Source organism: Xylona heveae (assembly GCF_001619985.1).
Source record: "Xylona heveae TC161 unplaced genomic scaffold L228scaffold_2, whole genome shotgun sequence".
Lineage (NCBI taxonomy): Eukaryota > Fungi > Ascomycota > Xylonomycetes > Xylonales > Xylonaceae > Xylona > Xylona heveae.
The window spans coordinates 243,797-261,747 of NW_017264194.1; the positions used below are offsets into that span (position 1 = coordinate 243,797).

At 49.0% G+C, this 17,951-nt stretch overlaps 4 protein-coding genes across 4 annotated transcripts; 3 read left to right on the forward strand and 1 right to left on the reverse strand.

Moving 5' to 3' along the window:
* Positions 1-5,304: 5,304 nt before the first annotated feature.
* L228DRAFT_58046 (hypothetical protein) lies at positions 5,305-6,119 on the forward strand. Its single transcript, XM_018336725.1, has one exon. The coding sequence runs from the start codon at positions 5,384-5,386 to the stop codon at positions 5,807-5,809; it is 426 nt and encodes a 141-aa protein (XP_018190450.1). The 5' UTR covers positions 5,305-5,383; the 3' UTR covers positions 5,810-6,119.
* A 513-nt stretch (positions 6,120-6,632) lies between these two features.
* L228DRAFT_196673 (hypothetical protein) lies at positions 6,633-7,055 on the forward strand (the record flags this gene model as incomplete). The annotated part of the gene is made up of 1 exon (XM_018329605.1): positions 6,633-7,055. A coding segment is annotated over one exon (423 nt), but the record flags the coding sequence as incomplete, so codon positions are not given.
* Positions 7,056-11,936: 4,881 nt separating this feature from the next.
* Positions 11,937-13,188, forward strand: L228DRAFT_208120 (inositol phosphatase; the record flags this gene model as incomplete). Its single annotated transcript, XM_018329749.1, has 3 exons — positions 11,937-12,067; positions 12,144-12,928; positions 13,031-13,188. The coding sequence occupies 3 exons, from the start codon at positions 11,937-11,939 to the stop codon at positions 13,186-13,188; spliced, it is 1,074 nt and encodes a 357-aa protein (XP_018190452.1).
* Positions 13,189-14,080: 892 nt separating this feature from the next.
* L228DRAFT_243644 (hypothetical protein) lies at positions 14,081-17,520 on the reverse strand. Its single transcript, XM_018331735.1, has 2 exons — positions 17,453-17,520; positions 14,081-17,398 (listed from the first exon to the last, which is right to left on the reverse strand). Exon 2 carries the CDS (start codon positions 17,389-17,391, stop codon positions 14,125-14,127), a length of 3,267 nt encoding a protein of 1,088 aa, XP_018190453.1. The 5' UTR covers positions 17,392-17,398; positions 17,453-17,520; the 3' UTR covers positions 14,081-14,124.
* Between the last annotated feature and the right edge of the window lie 431 nt (positions 17,521-17,951).

Consider the following 17,951-nt stretch of genomic DNA (forward strand, 5'->3'; position numbering starts at 1 on the left):
TGCACAAAAGCTGATCCGTACAATGGCTACAGAGTCTAGAATCCAGAGTCTATAGTCAAGGCCCAATCTTTGTCTTACACACTGCTTGGTTCTCAGGAGATGTCCCCTATTTCTCGGGCTCTCGGACGCCCGATCGAATGCTGGCCTATTAGGCCGGTGCGATGGGTATATATATTCGTCCGATCCACATTCTTTCTGAGACCCTCCTCACGATCGAAGGATAACTAGATCCCATCTGCCAGCAGGCCCATCGATCTGTCGGTCCATCGATCTGTCGGTCCATCGATCTGTCGGTCCATCGATCTATCGATCTATAGGCCGCTTGAGGAGTCCCAATAGTGGAGTTACGAGACGCAAGGCGCAGGAATACGAGGGTCCAGGAACACATGGATAGGTGCACGCTGCACGCTACTACTGGCGTTCTGAGAAGACGAAAGCAGACTGTCCTGTCCGATTATCCGGCTGCTTGATGTGTTTCGTCGTTCGTCTCCACAACGAGATGGGAAGATTGAGAAGAAGGACCAATTGAGCCGGGCTGGGTGCACCGATCGAATATCTAACTACACTGCACTACATATCAAAAATACAGCAACCCGATGCCAAGGCTACACTTTCATGGCTCTATGGATTTGCGCCGGGAGTATGAATCCAATGGACCTACCTCCATCGGTACCAGAGGACGAGAACTACGGATACTGGATCGGGATACCTGACGAGACGCACTCATTCAAACTAGACCATAGGGGAAAGATACTCGAGCAAGAGGTACTGGCCTTGGGACGGGATGTCTTGGTTTGAACAATGCCGGATTCCGTGGCGAGAGACATGACAACACCATCAGTACTGTTTAAATGTGAAGCACGCCTGCACTTCCGGACTGCCACTTAGACGCTTCGAGAGCCTGCGCCACATCCGACGGATTGATGCATCATGCAGGCATCGAGATTATGCATTTACAGGCCATTAGGGAGTGAAAATATGTCTTGATATCCGACACGACGACACGGCATTGAGCGGCGGGGTATGGTGAGCGAAACAGTTTCTGCCGGAGCAGAGTCTGGAGAACGTTTTGAGCGACAGGCACGTGTATTGGTGTACCAACGAGCAGAAGTGGATCAGTGGGGTTGTGGGGAAATGCATCTCTCGATTGATTGCAGGGAAGCGGCAGCTGGGTAATAACAGGAAAGTGAATGGCGGATAGAGAATTGAGCTGTGGCCAAGAAAAATGTGAAAGCATGACCAGTTCCCGTACAGCAATGGAGAAAGATTATCACAAAAGACGCAAAACGGCAGGACCACAGGCAGACGAGCAGAAAAGCAGAAGAGAGCAAAAAGTCACGAGAACAAAGGGATGTACTGAAAAATCACGCAGTTGGAAAATTGACCTCGCATTTTTTTTTTCCTCCCTCTTTTCTGAGCATTCTAACACACAGCTTATGTCATATGCTCATTGCGGGGTAAGTTACTGGAGCTCAGTGCTGATGCAATTCGCGCACACGCCGTGGACAGTTACAAGTGGACATGCTGAATGCGGGGTAAAGTCTGTTGGGATTCGAGGAGAAGAGGGTGGAGCGTAAAAACGGCAATATTACAAGAAAGGGAGTTTGAAGAAGGGGAAGCGAAATAAGAATATCACGATAGCAGAGTAAGGGAAGGTAGGGTAGATAGGATAATGGTCATAACGCGAAGTTCGCCACAATACGTGCAAAGACGCGTCGAATTATTACAAAAGCTAAAGGTAATATTTAACTTAAGTTAAGGTATACCGTAGTTATCTCCTCCTGGTTAAAAAGGACCGGAAATGGTATACCGTACAGCAGAAAAATGTACTTCCCTACCTCCCTACCTCCTCGCATCGACATGGCGAGGCTGGGCTATACGAGTCCCTCGGAGTTGACGATTGACAATCAAGTAACTTTTGTAACTGACTCTACCTAGGTAGGTGTGCAGCTTACCTTGCTGAGCACTGAGCACTGAGCACTCGGCGCTGGATGGACACTGTATCATACTAACCCGGCCTAACGGGCAGAATTGAGTCTAATAGAATGACCGGGCTGAGAATAGTCTGCGTTCTTGATAATTATTCATCGTCCCCGTACTTTTGTATCAGTCTTCCCATATTTCTGCGAGGACTAAGAGCCGGATATGTAGGAACGTGCCTCGGGCTTCACAGTTCAGCTATTGTCTTGAATTTTGACCCGTAGGCGCCAATTTCCATCCCATTTACGTCCCATTTTCCATCTATCTTACATGGTTCACAATCATGTATAATAGTTGAATTAGTTGAACAAAACACGTCAGGGCATAATCGTTGGACAAAACGTCAAATGTGTAATAGACTCATGGGAAAATAGACTATATACAGTAGGCGGCTACAGGCAGGGTCCTCGGGTACGCGCTCTTGGTCTGACCCATGCGACCTCGACCTCGCAACAACTATTTTAACCATCAGGCCCATGGTCCATGGATATGTACACTAACGCTGCCTGTGCGCTGCTCGCTATCGCTCGCTCCGAGCCGCGCGGGTCCTGTCTGATTCAGCCCGCGCAGTTGGCCCTACCGCCCTCGCCCCAGAATCGGGACTCCGTACAGATCGTACAGTAAGCGGATAATTGTTTCGAGTTTCGTTTGCCGCCGTTCTATATTTTGCTGCCGGCGTTGACTCGTTGAGGGAACTGAGAAAAATGACGCAAGATTCTGAGAGTAAGAGATGCAGCGCAGGTAGATATAGAGTGTACCTCCATAGACTGTAGTGAAACGGGGAGTAGTTAGGTTTACAGCGTTGCTGCAGCCTGCGTCACTTGTATGTTGTAACTGGTTATGAGTACACTGTAGTTCAGATATGACGCTTGGTTCCTTGAAGTAATGTAATTTGTAAAGTGGTAAGGTGCATTAAAACTGAAGATGATGATACTAATAATAATGGGAACAGCCGATAAACTGGAAAAGCAACATGGGTTTGATAGAATTAAAGCCATTCCTCTTTTTTTTTTTTTTTTTTTTTTTTTTTTTTTTTCGGGAAATAAATGAATATATGGATGACAAATAAACCGAAATAAAATATTCAGATAATTATCGTCAGCTCTTTTTTTCCCTTCTTTTCCCTCAAAAAGAAAAGAAAAGAAAAATAATGTAAAATAGATATGAATATCCAAGGGACAAGACAATAAAAGGACATGGTTACGCAGCGGGTGCAAATTGGATAGAGTCAACGGCCAAGACACCCTCAGTGCTCGACTGCTCGACTGCTCGACTCCGCGGAGTTCTTCCCGGGCATAATTCCATCGGAGTCACTCTCAGAGACAACAGACATGTATAATTTACATAAGCAGCTCAGTCTCAAGAAAGTTGAGTGTTATGTTTCAGATATGCTGAAAGTGAGGCGCAGCTCTACGGACATACGGTGCTAGGTAATTTCCGGGAGGATATTGTACCCAAGGCATTGCTAGAGGCTTCAAAATTATTGTGAAACTTGCATTCATAATTTTGTGAACGCCACTGGCCGCGAAAGGACCACAGTCTCAGCCATGGCGGGTTTGAAAGCCTGCTTGGTCAGGCTGGCACGAGGCATCAAAACAGGTGTCACATATCCCACAAGCCCCGAGTTGAGAAGAGGCGTGCCGCAGTGGAGAGGAAATTCACAAGGTGTCATGTTGAAGCAGACTACTGGACTTGCCATGTACAGTGTCATGTCGGAAATAAAAGCCACGCATCAAGAGTGTTGCCCTGTTACCAGGCTGATCACTTGCAGAGAGAGCCCGTGGCGTTAGTAGTCCTTAGTAGTCCTCGCCGGATAAGAACAAGTCTTAGCTGCGGTTGAATCTGATCGATGGGACCCGTTAGTGGATCAGCTGTGTGATCAGCAGCGAGTTCCCGGTGACAGTGGATGCCGGACAAGGACAGCCTTGTCGGCACAACGGTGATGTGATTGAGGCAGAGAAGAGAAGATGGATGGGTGGAATGGGGATGAATGGGGATGAAATGGGTGGGCAAAGGCGGGGCAAGGCATGTGAAAGTATAAGAGATTAGAAGGAGAAGAGCGATATTCGAGCATGAGGGATAAAGTGGTCATGTCGAGAGGGTATGAAGCAGATGTGGGGTAAGCGTTGAGACGGCCGAGTGCGGAAGAAAAGGACTCTGAAAGAAAGTAAGGCAGAAGGGAAAGAGACAGTGGGATAAATTGTGGTCGGCAAGGTCTCGGGAGGGTCAGATGGTCAGCGAGGGCCAAAGGGACGAGGGACGAGGGACGAGGGAGCGAGCGGAGAGAATGGACGTGCACGACGACGATAAGCGTCGAGGAAGAGAGATGAGGGCGTGATGAAAGAGGTCACAACGTGATCAAGGACGGGACAGACGGACGGTATAGGAAAAGATAGGTAAAGCTTTGGAGGAGAAAAGAGATGTCTCTTCAACGCGTCTCTTCTACACAAAAATGTGCTCACCTCCTCGCGTTCCATGTGAGGGTTAGGTGTACAAAATTAGCCATGTTGGGATTGACGTCGACACGACAAACAATAAAATTTCTCAAACACTTTGAGTACGAGTAGTCGAGCAGTCGTTAGTATAGTGCCGACAAATCTATTTGCATCTCGGAAGCAAATGGCGAGCGCTGCCTGAAACGTCGCAAGAAGAGGGATGAGGCTGGATGGGCTGGCTGGGCTGAAGCAAAGACATGGATTCATGGTATTTTGGGCGGCCAAGTGGCTGGCCCGCCATAGGACTGCAGTATTCCAAGTGTACCTAGGTAGTACAGCTATGCCAAGTAGGTAATCTTTGATTGTTAGTATTGTCCATGTATCTGTCTAATTCCGTAGCTCATCAGGGTCCAAAGACTACGGTACAAGTTATTCGTGGTAACTAAGGTACCTATTAAATACTTTTGGTCGTGGATTACGTGGATGAATCGTCTCTCTCGTTGCTTTCCATGGTACAAAGTAAATCTTGGTTTGGACGCGATGGCGCCCGGCACAGGGGCGCGACCGAGGCGCCCAGGGATTTGCCTCCCCCCCGCGACCATTTAGTTTGCAGGACCCTTTTTTTGTCGACCCAATCATCACCGGGAACTGGAGTCTATCCGTATGATTGAAGCATACCTATCTACCTTACGGAGTAGGGAATAATGAATATGTGTAAAGTGTTTGAAATAGTATCAAGATTTATGAGTTGTCTGCTTCGAAAGAGTGAATGGACTCTTTGAGACGACCGACGAAACATGTCGGACAGTTAGTGAAGCAGATCAAGTCAGACAATCATCTATAGTTACCAGCATCTCTCATTCTCGATATGCCCATACCAACCTAATCAAAATCATTTCTTCTCCTCACTTGAACACGCGCCCTGTGCCCATCCGCGGGCTGGGTGATCGTCTCTCCCCTCCCTTCTGATGCTTCACGTCTGGGGCCTATTAGCTTCTTTGCGCCCCCCCGTGCAGGGTTTTCTTTCCCTTTCCCTTGGCCCCCCCGTTCCTTCTTGTTCCACCCTTGAGGCGCATGCACCACTCACACCCTCTCTCGCTCTCACACACCCACCCTCCCTAAACTTGGTAGTTACATACAGTAACTCATACATCTTGTACGCTTCTGATCGTGAGGAAAATAAAATAAAATATAAAAAATTGAAAAAAGTCAAATGGATTAAGATCCTCCCAAATTTAAAAGTATCCCCATTCCCCCCCTCCCACCTCGAATTCTTTTTCTTGCTCCATCATCCATTTGTATTCCACTCCACATCTTCTTCTTCTTCTTCTTCTTCGTCTTCTTCTTTGTGTGTTTGTTGGTATTTCTTGTGGGGTATATTGGTTCTGCCGTAGCCTAGAGCTCGCACCAACCTCCTCCGTCGTCTTCCAGCTCTCCTTGTCGCTTCTAGTGGGTGATCAACCTGCCACCGCCTCCTCTTTGGTTGCAAAATCTCCTCCCCCCCAGTTGACGACGACTCTTGGGGACGATCCACCCGCCGCCACTCGCACATCCTGCCACCCCCCTCTCTCTCTCCACCCACTTGGGGCCAAATTTGTCCAGCCTCGACCCTTTTCTCCGACCTCCCCTCTCTCGTTTTGCCAATCTCAAATCCTACTCTCCTTTTCTACTTGGAGTCGGGCACAGCCTGGTGCTTCCCTGATCACCGACTCCACTTTCTGACACGGCCACGCCCATCATTACTCGCTTTTGCTCTCGCCGAGCCTCTTTGGGACGCATCATCATCATCATCATCATCACCACCTGGTGACGATTACTCTAATTCACTACGTTGCTCTAATTACTCTCTCTGCTGGCCAGAGTGTCCAATTTGCACCGCATCCAACTATATTATCAAACTTTGTCCCCCATCTTCTCCACCTTTTTGAGATCTCGTTCTTGATCTCTTCCCTCTCTTTCTGTTTTCCCCTTCAATAGCTAGAAGAGAAAAAAAAAACACCGATAACAGACATCATGGCCCACACGCCGGAACAGAACAAGGCCGCTCTGGACCAGTTCCTCTGCATGCCCGTCTCGCGGGACATGATCAGCTACCTCGCTCAGCGAGCATCTACGGTGATTCGATGCGAGCAGCCGCCCCAGCAGGTCGACAAGCGTCTGCCCTTGACCCCGCCGACAACACCTCCATCGCAACAGCAGCAGCAGAATGCCTCTCGCATGATCAATTACGAGGCACCACTGCCGCCGCTCGACGCGTTCATCACCTCCCTGGTGGAGCGGTCTCACGTCCAAGTCCCGACCCTCATGTCGAGCTTGGTCTATCTGGCCCGTCTCCGAAAGCGTCTGCCCACCGTCGCCAAGGGCATGCGCTGTACCGTGCACCGCATCTTCCTCGCCTCGCTCATTCTCGCCGCCAAGAATCTCAATGACTCGTCGCCCAAGAACAAGCATTGGGCGCGCTACAGCTTCGTTCGCGGATACGATGGCTTCGGCTTCTCCGTGACCGAGGTCAACCTGATGGAGAAGCAGCTCCTCTTCTTGCTCGACTGGGACCTTCGCATCACCCAAGACGATCTCTACCAACACTTTGAGCCCTTTCTCGCCCCCGTTCGTGCCCAGCAGCTGCGACAACAGGAAAAGGCCGAGCGCGCACGACTCTTGCGTCTACGTGAACGCGAAATGTTTGAGGAGCGCCAGCGACAACGCGAGCTTGCCGCCGCCGCAACTTCTGCTCAAAAGCAACAACAGCAACAACCACAAGCACAAGTATACGAATACGCCCCCAATAGCCGATCTCGTCTAGATCTCTACGAGACACTGCCCCGGAGTCTAAGCAGCCTCAGCACTAGCATGACATACGAAGACACGGCGCGACTACTCCCGGCTAAGCCACCGCGAGCCCACACCCCGATCCACTCGCGTGGAGCATCGCTGTCACCGCCCTCCTCGACGGATGTGCCACCCCTGTCGCGCAGCAACACCGCCGACACGCTCTCATCCTCTGCTTCATCCTCGTCGTCGTCATCCGCCTCATCAGCAACCTCTTCTCGCGGCAGCACTCCGGCCTCCATCCTCAGCGCCTACGTCGACGCCGAAGAGGACCAGCTGTACGGCAAACGCGCCCCGAGTCCGGCCGTCATGGTGCACCTGCACAGCCAGTCGAGCATGGCCTCGCTCAAGGCACACCAGCTGCACATGGACGCGTACGACGAGAAGCCGGCCAAGAAGATTCGCACCGGCACGAGTAACATCTTTTCGCGCTTCCTCAGCGCCGGCGGCGGCTACGACCGCATGAGCAGCACTCGTCTCCGTCCGCAATACATTTGAACGATTTTCTACGCTTCTTTACACACACACACACACACACACACACACGCACACAAAAACTTAGATTTGGTTTGCATGCTTGTTTGCAATCGCAAGATTGTCCTAAATCTTCCCCCCTCCTATCATAATGAGCATCCGCACGCATCAAGAATTACGCATCTCACGAGCAATTTCCCTTTTTTCTCTCTTTTGCTTCTAACTACCTCTCTATCTTGGTTATATGGTTATACGGTTATATGGTTACAATATCCAGGCATCGCATCATATACCGGTGTTTTTCTTTCTTTTTCTTTTTCCTCTTTTCTTTTTCATCTAATATTCATTTTCGGTGGGAACGGAAGCGGCGTTTGAGCGTTCTCATTTTATTTTACTTTTTTTTTTTTTAATTTTTTTTTTTATTTTTTTTTATATCTGTAGCTTTTTTCCCACTCTTGGATTGTCACCTTTCTCGGCGTTATTAGCACACATTGGATACATTGCGCAATCGGACAAGAACAGGGGCATTCAATGCATTTAATTTCATTTTTTAAATTCATCTCATTTTATATTTAATCTTCATGCCTTGTCTAATCTTCGCCTCATCTGATGATTGACCATGTCTCCCCAGAGAGTCGGGTCGGGCCAATATCGGTTCTCATTCACAATGGCATTGATATTGGAATTATTGGTATTGGGCAGATACAATGCAATACAATTACCTTGTACTTTTCAAATGTCGTGCTTTGTGGATTGATTGCCAATCTCTTCCGCGTGCTTGCCCCGTTTCCGTTCCCGTTCCCGTGTGGCTGTTCCGTGCTGGTTGCCGTGTTTCATGTTTCGTAATCATACTCATCATCATCATCATCCACCATCATCAAAAGAAGCGAAAGTGCGTGCGGGGCTGCTGGAATGCTGCGCCCGTTTTGCTTTTCAAAATTAAAAAAGGATGTACTAACGGTGAAGGGCGCACGGGAAGGAAAGGGAGGGGGCCCATTGACGCGGGTCATGGGAGGAAAGGAATGTTGCCATAATGAAAACCCATTGTTCGCGCACCCCACACTAATATTTAAATCTTCAATTCAATGTGGATTGAATGGAAGTGAAGTGAAGTGAATTGGGAAAAAAAAAAAAATATGAACGCGACGCGTGCTGCCAACGTGTAAGGTATGATTATGCATACTAATTTACTTTTGCAAGGCTCATGAACATGGAGAATGGAGATTACGACGATAGTGGACAATTGGTGCAATCATAAAAGAATTTGTGGATTTGATTACATGTAATATATTGGCTATGATGAATCTAGGCTCTCATATCTACCGCGTCGCGTCTCATCATATGGTAAAGCATGCGGTATAGGTACTGCGGTCATTGATTGAGCGGGATGGGGCTGTGCAATGCCATAACCACACCCGACTCAGCTGAGATTATCTCATGACGGAAATGTCTCGCATTTCAGCGAGCGAGGACAAGGAACCCTGGACTTTACTTTGGGATGAGTCAGCTTGAATCGCTCACCAAGTGTTATACAAAATGACAAATTGAGAAAAGGGAAAGTGTTGTCAGATTCAAGCCCGGTCATGGGCAGTCTCATCAAGGCCATTTTGGCTATGTCGACCGTCGTGAGAAAAATAAAAAAAATCATCATTGTAAGATGGCGCAAGGGAGATTTGATGAAAGAGAAACAGCTTACCATTGCAAAGGACAGGGTATCGTCAAGTGGAAAGGAACTCATGGGTACTAGGACTAATTGCAAAGTCAGCAATGGAGCTTTACATGGACATCAAGTAATACGATGATCAAGCTTGTCAGTAAAGACAATTTTCGTCGTTGCGCTGGTGCGCTTGGACATATGCTTGTCAATTTAAATGGTCGAAATCATCATACAAGATGGGAGTAGATGGTGAAAAGGGAAATGTACCTCATGTCTTAGCTATAATTCCGTGGGTATCTTCGAGGCCCTATCAGGAAACGGTGCACAAGAATCCTCTTTAACAATTGTTAGCCGTGACCTCGACAATGGTCAAAGACATATTCAGAGAAAAGTAATTCAGAAATGCATGAATGGTATTATTGATGGTTGTCTCCATTGGGAAACCCAAATCAGACTCGTCATCTAAAGAACTCATCACAAAAGGAAATGCGTAGCAGCACGTTTGTTCGTACCTTGCCGTGTCTGAGGCGCTAGTAGGTCGGTATAGGTGGAGTTCTGTTGCGTGATATCTTTCAATCACTGATCGATATGTTAGCCAGGTCCAGAAAAGGAAGCTCAGACAACATCGTATTGACGGATTGTAATCAGTGGGCGAGGTTTCTGAGGCCTCGCCGCAACAAAGCATTTCCGTCATGCTGATCGGTGCCCAGTGCTATGGTTCATCATGGAAGGAAAAGGACGGAAAGTAAAGAGACAGAGACGTACCGAACGAAACAAAGCACCATCCATTCGAGTTGCTAGAGAGTATTTTTCAACACTAGAAGCTGTCAGCAAGTGATGCTTACAAGTCCGCATGACAAATCGTTTATGTATAAGGGAGCTCAGTCAAAGCCATTAGTTGTCGCCAGCGACCAGAAGGTCTCAGTCGGTAATTTCCAGCGTATATTATAAGAAAAATTGATCATCTTTGCAAAACCAGACGCAAATGTAAAAGAAAAAAAAAATTGCTTACCTCTGAGCTTCAAGGGTGGGTGCCGTCAAGGTTTTATCCTTGATAGCCGATGCCGCACAATTAAGAGAGGCATCTGCCAGCTGTTTTCCGACCCAGGTTTTACCCGTGGGCGGAGCTTCAGAGTTCTAAATAGCCATAAAGCAACGAATGCAGTTCAGCATCCATGGATTGCATCTGCTATGGTCTTGAATTGCAGTTAGCAATGAGCAATTACAACAGACTCGAAGTAATTCAGCGAATGTCAAGTTGATCAGACTGACGTGTTCAAAGAGTTTCACGCCCCGAAGGGTCAAAGACTCTAGTTTGATTGCGGTTTTGACAATTCATCACAAGAACATAGACAAAAACATCTAGAGGGATGGAAACCTACCATGTTGTCAAAGTTGCTTCCCACGCGCATATAGACGCGCGATCAAGAGAAGATCAGCACATGTTGTGTGTTGACTGAAGATATAAAAGTTGAAGAAGAAACTTTTTGAGCAGCAAAATAGTCGTGTCAAAGCGGGTCTCGTCTGCGCGCATCACGTGAGAGCGCAAGGGCAAGACTCGGATTAACCCTCTCCCGCGGCATTCTCCAGTACAGGAGCCCAATCCTGCCAGCCTCCAACCCTCTCATTTGATGAGTCAGCACTCCAAGTCTCGATTCGTCCCAAAGGGGAAATCATGGGGAGAGAGTCACGATGATGTTGTGGGAGATGGACAAAAGTTTCCATGATGCAAATTGGGGCAGAAAACAAGACATCTGTTGTCTTGCCGATCATTTATGATGTTACCAGTATTCCCATCATTGTGTATGGGAAATAAGGGAACGTCAGTCCTCTTTCGCAGGTTCCGGTTGTGTCGATCGGTCAGAGTCGGAAAGGGAAAGGGATTGACATCCTCGGCTGCTTCGGCCTGTGGATGTGTGGAGAAGCGGTAGAGCGGAAGTATCCACATACCACTGGGTGGGATGGGGGGTACACGTATTGTCGGTGATTTTCATATGTGAGCGCTGGTACCTCGTGTCTAGAATTCATGGTAGATCGTCAGTGTGACGGTGCATTGCGGGGCCCCCCAAAACACTTGCAGGAGTCCCAGTTCCCCCACGGGAGCAAAGCAACCTGGCTTGTCATACGCTCTTCCTCTTTCATCTGCGACGCGCAACGACTTTTTCCGGACTGTCGTCACTCGTTCTGCTATTATTTTCCCATCCGGCACGGCTTGTCTCTGCGTGACCACAATGGACCCGCTTGTTCTGGTCCATCTGCATTATTTATTGCTGCCGGTCTGCTGAACCACATCTTCCATATTGATCAACTTCAATTCAATTTATTACTTACGCTATTCGGGAGCATTTCTCTCTCCAATTTGATACCCCTACAAAACCTTAACATTTAGTTGGTTGCTCGCCGTCCGTTAGGCCGAGGGAAAACATCAGCTGCTTGCCGAGCTTCACGCTACTACTCTACCCATTACGATAATTGATATCTAGACTCGACCCCTCCTCTACACCTACATTTCAACCTCACTTCTCCATTTCCTATTACACTCCATACTATCTCGCGTCACAATGTCGAGCAACGGTGTCAATGGCGGAGCCGGCCCAGCTGGCAGAGAAGAAGTCAACACAAACATTGTCTCCCTCACACGCTTCCTCACTGAGGAGCAGAGCAAAGTAAAGGAAGCTACTGGTGATTTCACGTGCGTCTGCCCATCAGGCCCTTCCCTACCAGCCTCACTTGCCGCTTAGTTAAAGCTAACAGTGCTGAAATTGCAGTCTGTTATGTCACGCTCTTCAATTCGCCTTCAAATCCATTGCATACTACATTCGACGAGCCAGCCTAATCAATTTGAACGGTCTTGCCGGCTCATCAAATACTACTGGCGATGATCAAAAGAAGCTCGACGTCATTGGCAATGACCTCTTCATCGCCGCCATGCGCGGCTCAGGCAAATGCCGAATGCTTGTGTCTGAGGAAGAAGAGAAGCTCATCACCTTTTTTGACTCGTCGCCCAACGCCCGCTATGCCGTAGCCTGCGACCCCATTGACGGCAGCAGCAACATTGACGCCGGAGTCTCAGTTGGTACCATTTTCAGCATCATTAAGCTGGCAGACAACGCCAAGGGTTCTGCTGAAGACCTTCTTATGCCTGGCACGGAGCTCGTCGCTTCGGGATTCACCATGTACGGTGCCAGTGCACAATTGGTTATCACCATGAAAGGCGGCAGCGTCAACGGCTTTACCCTTGACACTTCGCTTGGCGAGTTCATTCTGACCCACCCTGACATGCGCATCCCGCGCACCCGGTCCATCTACTCGGTCAACGAAGGTAACTCAAAGTACTGGGAGGAGCCCGTCAAGGAGTACATTGAAAGCCTCAAGTACCCCAAGGACGGCGGCAAGCCTTACTCTGCCAGATATATTGGTAGCATGGTTGCTGACGCCTACCGAACGTTGCTGTACGGAGGAATCTTCGCTTACCCTGCAGACAAAAAGACTGTCAAGGGTAAATTGCGAATCTTGTACGAATGTGCGCCCATGGCCATGGTTTTTGAAAATGGTAAGTTATTTTTCTCTCTCTCCCCCCGGCCCCTTTCTATTTCATTCGGTCTTTCTCCTTTGGTTCCATAAACAAGATATCTGACGAGATTTCCACAAATAGCCGGTGGCAAAGCGGTCAACTCCAAGATGCAGCGCATGCTCGAGGTTGTTCCTGAGCACATTCACGACCGATCGGGCATTTTCCTCGGCAGCGCCGACGAAGTTCAAAAGGTCATTGACATCCACAAGAAGCACGGTATTGTCGGCGGAAAGGAGTAAAGAGACAATATCTCGTCTCATTGAACTCTTACGCGCCACTTGAATCTTTGGCGAAGATTCTTTCCCGAATCTATCAGTCACAGCTTCTCTCTTATATCCCGCCTTTGCTTAGCGGTGTATAAGCAAACAACAAACAACGGTCTGGAACCGTTACGCTATGATGTCACGATGATAATGATGTGATTACGGTGGACATGTGCACCGGTATACTATTTTATATGACTGCATCATTTCAGACGATTGACAAGGTAGTTTATATTTATCTTGTTCAACCCTTTTTTTTCTTTCGCTGTATTTAGTACCTTTTGGGTTACGGTATTATACTCTTTGGTAAATGGGAAATATATCTTTCAAGATTTATTGTCAAGTTTTGTTCATGCCGTGACATGGTCACACGAGTTTTGATATTGTAGTTGATTATTCAATTGAATACGTCATATTAAATTTGAGAGAGGAAAAGATGATTCGTATAAATAAACGGCAGACAGGCATGAGAAGAAAAGTAATCTTATTATTTTAATTGACGGATATTACTACCTTGAACAGTAAATAAAAGTCCAGCGGTGAAAAAAAGGGGGGGAATAGAATGGTAGAAAATGTGATAGTCAGAAAAGAATAAATGGGTCAAAAGTCAGACCAACTCTCCTCTCATTCTGCTCCTCCGTATCCAACAGGTGAAAGTCAAGCTTGATACTGTTTCAATCTGCGATGCAACTCCATTCTCTCAATATAAGAAACCACTCCGACCAGAAACCGAACCCCCTTTATCCTGCGCGGGGTCCCCCTAGACCCGAATAAACTTCCAGGCCTGTTGTACACTGCACCCCAAAAAAGCATCTTTCTTGCAATGTATCCCTTAAAAAAAAAAAAAAAAAAAAAAAAAAAATTTAATGCATGTGAAAAAAGGATGCTAATATTGCACGGGGCATGCTTCGTCTAGTCGTCCGCATCTTCCCAGCCTCCGACTTCGACTAGCCACTCCTTGACCCTTTCACGAAGCGCAGAGAGTTCTTTTCCTAGGCCTTCATCCCAGAGTGCTTCAACGACACGAACCTTTTCCTTCAAGTCATCCGTGATACGGGCTTCTTCTCTGTCGCGGTCGCGCGTTGCTTCTGCCGCTGCGAGCATGGGGTCGTCGCCTTCCCTGACGCGACAGGTCTCGGTAAGGCGGGCCTGGGAGACCATGACAGCCGTCTTGACCTCATGGAGGAGACAGAGCAAGTTGGTTTGGGATTCGATGAATTGGTATGTAGAGCGATGCGCATGATCGAGGAGCGAATGAAGATACAACAGTGGGAATGTGCGGTAGGAAGGATTCTCATCAAGTTCGGCTGGCGGGATGAGGATATCGAGAGTGTGCAGACGATTGTTGTCCTCGGGAATCTGTTCAATAACGGCGCTTAACGAGGGCGCAATGTCCCAAAAGGCAGATAGCTGTTGTTCTACGCCGCGCACGACGTTTGATTCGACAATGTGGAGAAAGTCTTCAAATCGGGCGAGGGAGCCCTGGTCAAATGCATATTTGCGGTCGATGGCGTCGCGTGTAAAAAAAGCCTCTGCTTCGCGGAGCTTCGCTGTGTTTTTTTGAAGGATATAGGGTGTTGTCACAATGAGTTTGTACTTCTCTGTGCGTTCCCGGGAGAGCTCCTGCTGCTCCCGGTGGAGTTGTTCGCGAGCTTCAAAAAGCCATTTGAGTTGAGTGAGTTTCTCGAGAAGCTCAGGCTGTTCGTCGCCTTCTTCTTGAGTCATGTTAGGACTTAATTCTTGCGCGTCAATGAATAGGATGCCTTGAAGCTCGGAGATGCTCGCTGTAGCGCGATCGATGCGTTCAGAAAAAAATGATTCAAGAGGATGGACCACTTCAGATTGGAAAGTGTCGAATTCAAGCTGCGCTCTGTCCTTTTTGCGTGCGGATTCAATTGCTTCGAGTTCTGCTTCATGGCGCGCTGCCTCAGCATAGGTCATTGAGCCGGCTTGGATTTGGCGCTGAATGTCTGCGACGAGCTGACTGCGCCGATTCCCGGCTTCCTGTCGAGCTTGTTCGCGGATGCCGTCGATGCGGAGAGCGTAGCGCTCTTTCGTGGCCTTGACATCTTCGAGGTCGCTCAAAGAGCGGATTACGCTTCGGATTGCAGCCAGGTCGGGATGATTATTGTTGACAGCCGGATGATGTCGAGGATACGGCGGAGGCAGAGTCACCAGCCGCGAGACATCGACTTTCTTGGAGTCTGGGCGGCTAACAGTAGAAGCGGAAAACGGGGAGCTGGATTGAGGTAGAAGAGGCGGTGGTGGCGGATAACCATCATCAAGGGTCGGTTCATGCCATCCAGACTTTTCCGGAGGGTATTCATCCTGACTATAGGAAAATCGACCATTTGGGCCGGTACTTGCAGAACTGCCCAAGGCGCCGGAAGGAGACGGTTCAACGTCCCATTGCAGTGATTCTCTAACTTCCCGAGGAAGACCCATGTATTTGGACTCGCGTTTCGAGCGCTGACAACGCCTCGTACCGTCCCCATTGGCAGAACCTTCCTGACTTGCTTCCCACCAACGGCTGGCTGGTCGACCTCTAGAGCTCATCTCATCTGGGGTTCCGCTCGTGCCTCCCATGCTGGCGATAGGAGATAACGAGGGCATATACCCATTCCACCACGTCGAGTCCGGGCGATCCTGGGTATTTAACTTCAGATTGGCACGCACAGGAGGTTGGTAGTCTTCGGGTGAAGCATCAGCGGAGGAGAAACCTTTGACAGCGGCAGTGAGAGAACCATTGTGCCCATTGGCTCGAAGATCGGCAACCGACAATTGCTTCTCTTCTTTAGGGCCGAACGACGTGTATGCAACGCTACTCTGTGGCGAAGATTTGAATAAATCCCTCGTCATTTCCTGAATTTTCGTGCCCATACTCTGAATTGCCTCTGCATATTTATTCTTCCGCAAAGATGACTCGGCTATTATGAATTCCGCAAAAAGTTCGATACGTTCCCGATCAGAATTGGCCGAAGCTTCCTTTTCAGCAAATAATCGATGACGCTCCATAGCTGCTTTCTTGAAGGACTCTGGAGTTTCTGACCGTGCACCTTGTAAAGCTGACGACACTGTAGTAGTGAGCTGTGGCATTAAGGGCGAGGGCATCGCCGGGTCGGTAAGTGGAGAATGAAGAATATGAGACACGGGCCGATGACCGTCAGATTTAAATGACGGTGACATGAGCCCACTAACCGCCGCCGGGTGCTGAGGAGGCGGCGTAGGGAGTGATTTTGGCGGCAAGGGCGGAGAAGGGCGCATGGATTTCACTGGGTCAGTAAAACGATCGTGACCAGGCGAGAATGGCGGAGTTGGAGCAAATGTTTCGCGGACGATAGGCGGATGAGAGGAGCCGGGTCGAGGTGTCGAATGGGCTGACTCCATTGACTCAAAGGGCTCAGACTCAGCTCGCGATCTGGCACTATCTAGCCCGTCATATGGAGAAGACAGAGCTTTGGGAGTGCGAGGCGTTGATCTAGCTATCGTTCTGCGCCGCACGAGCGTACTGCTATTTGTCGTTGGTAGAACCAAGTCTGCTGGCTTCACAGGTTCGATATCATCCACGCCATTAGAAATATCAGTATCCCCAGCAATGTAGCTTCGTCTTCTTTGGTCTGCCCTACTTTCGCTTCTCCGTTCTCGGATTCCTTTGGCACTTGGGTCTCTTCTGGCAGGCATTCGCACCAGGCTATTACGAGACGGGTTGTGAGGAGATTCAAATTCGTGCGAATCACTCAAATCTCCTTGTCTCGAATTAGCGCCCGGGCTTGTAGTCACTAGATCACCGGAGCGTGACGGCTGTCCTGGCGGTTCCGGAAAGCCACTTTCCTCAACCCAGTCTGCTGGTGTTGGCGGAACAGGGCCTAACGCAGTGCCTTGCCCCGGAGGTCGCCGTGTTGGGGGGGCTCTTATCGAATTCGGCAGAGAGGGGGTCGTATCCAGCTGAGGACGAGTCATGCTATGAGATCTTGCATTTGGGGGAGGCCCAGGGGGTGGTGGCGGAAGAGGCATTCCTGGTTGCCACGCCCCTGGAGATGTAGAGAGGTTCTCAGTGTTAGCCCTAGACGGCCCCGCGTGCACGCCAATAGCTCCAGTTGAAGCCGCTCTTCGAGATGCTGGCGGCCGAGGAGGCTCTTCTACCCATTGATTGGGTGCATGGGAATTGTTTGAGTTCATTATACCACTGAATAGGAGGTTTAGCATGATCTGGATCGTTGTGCTCTAGCATACTACGCACCTAATGCCTATTATTGAGTTTCTCGAACTATGATGTGGCCTAGCCAGAACATCTGCAGTCTGATGCTGAAGAGTCTCAATTGCATTTTGCTGCTGGGGCCTCGATCGCGACGTCAAAGCCGAGAGACTAAACAAATGCTGGGACCGGTCAGATCGACTGCGCGAGGAAGATCGAGCACCAGGCGGAGATTGGGATGGCGGAGGAGGGAATGCCAGTGCGGGTCCTTGGTTAGGTGAGTTGCCAGGCTGAAACATTGACACTGGCCGTGAAGCCCTACTGTAGCCCGAAGGCGGCGTGCTGGTGTTGCTAGCAGCAGGAGCCACAGAATTGCGATAATGGGCCACGTTTCCAGGAATCTGTGATGTCGTACGAGAACCCGTTGTTGGAATTGAAGCCTCGCCATGTTGAGGACGCTGGGGAGAGTATGGAGGCGGTGGAGACGCAGTAATTTCTAAGAAGTTCAGTAGAGTGTTTTTGTTTTTCTAAAGGATTAAAATGA

What these genes read in the sequence shown, in the direction of transcription:
- L228DRAFT_58046 (XM_018336725.1), top strand. Translation starts at nt 5,384, where the DNA reads ATGCTTCACGTCTGGGGCCTATTAGCTTCTTTGCGCCCCCCCGTGCAG.
- L228DRAFT_243644 (XM_018331735.1), bottom strand. Translation starts at nt 17,391, where the DNA reads ATGAACTCAAACAATTCCCATGCACCCAATCAATGGGTAGAAGAGCCT.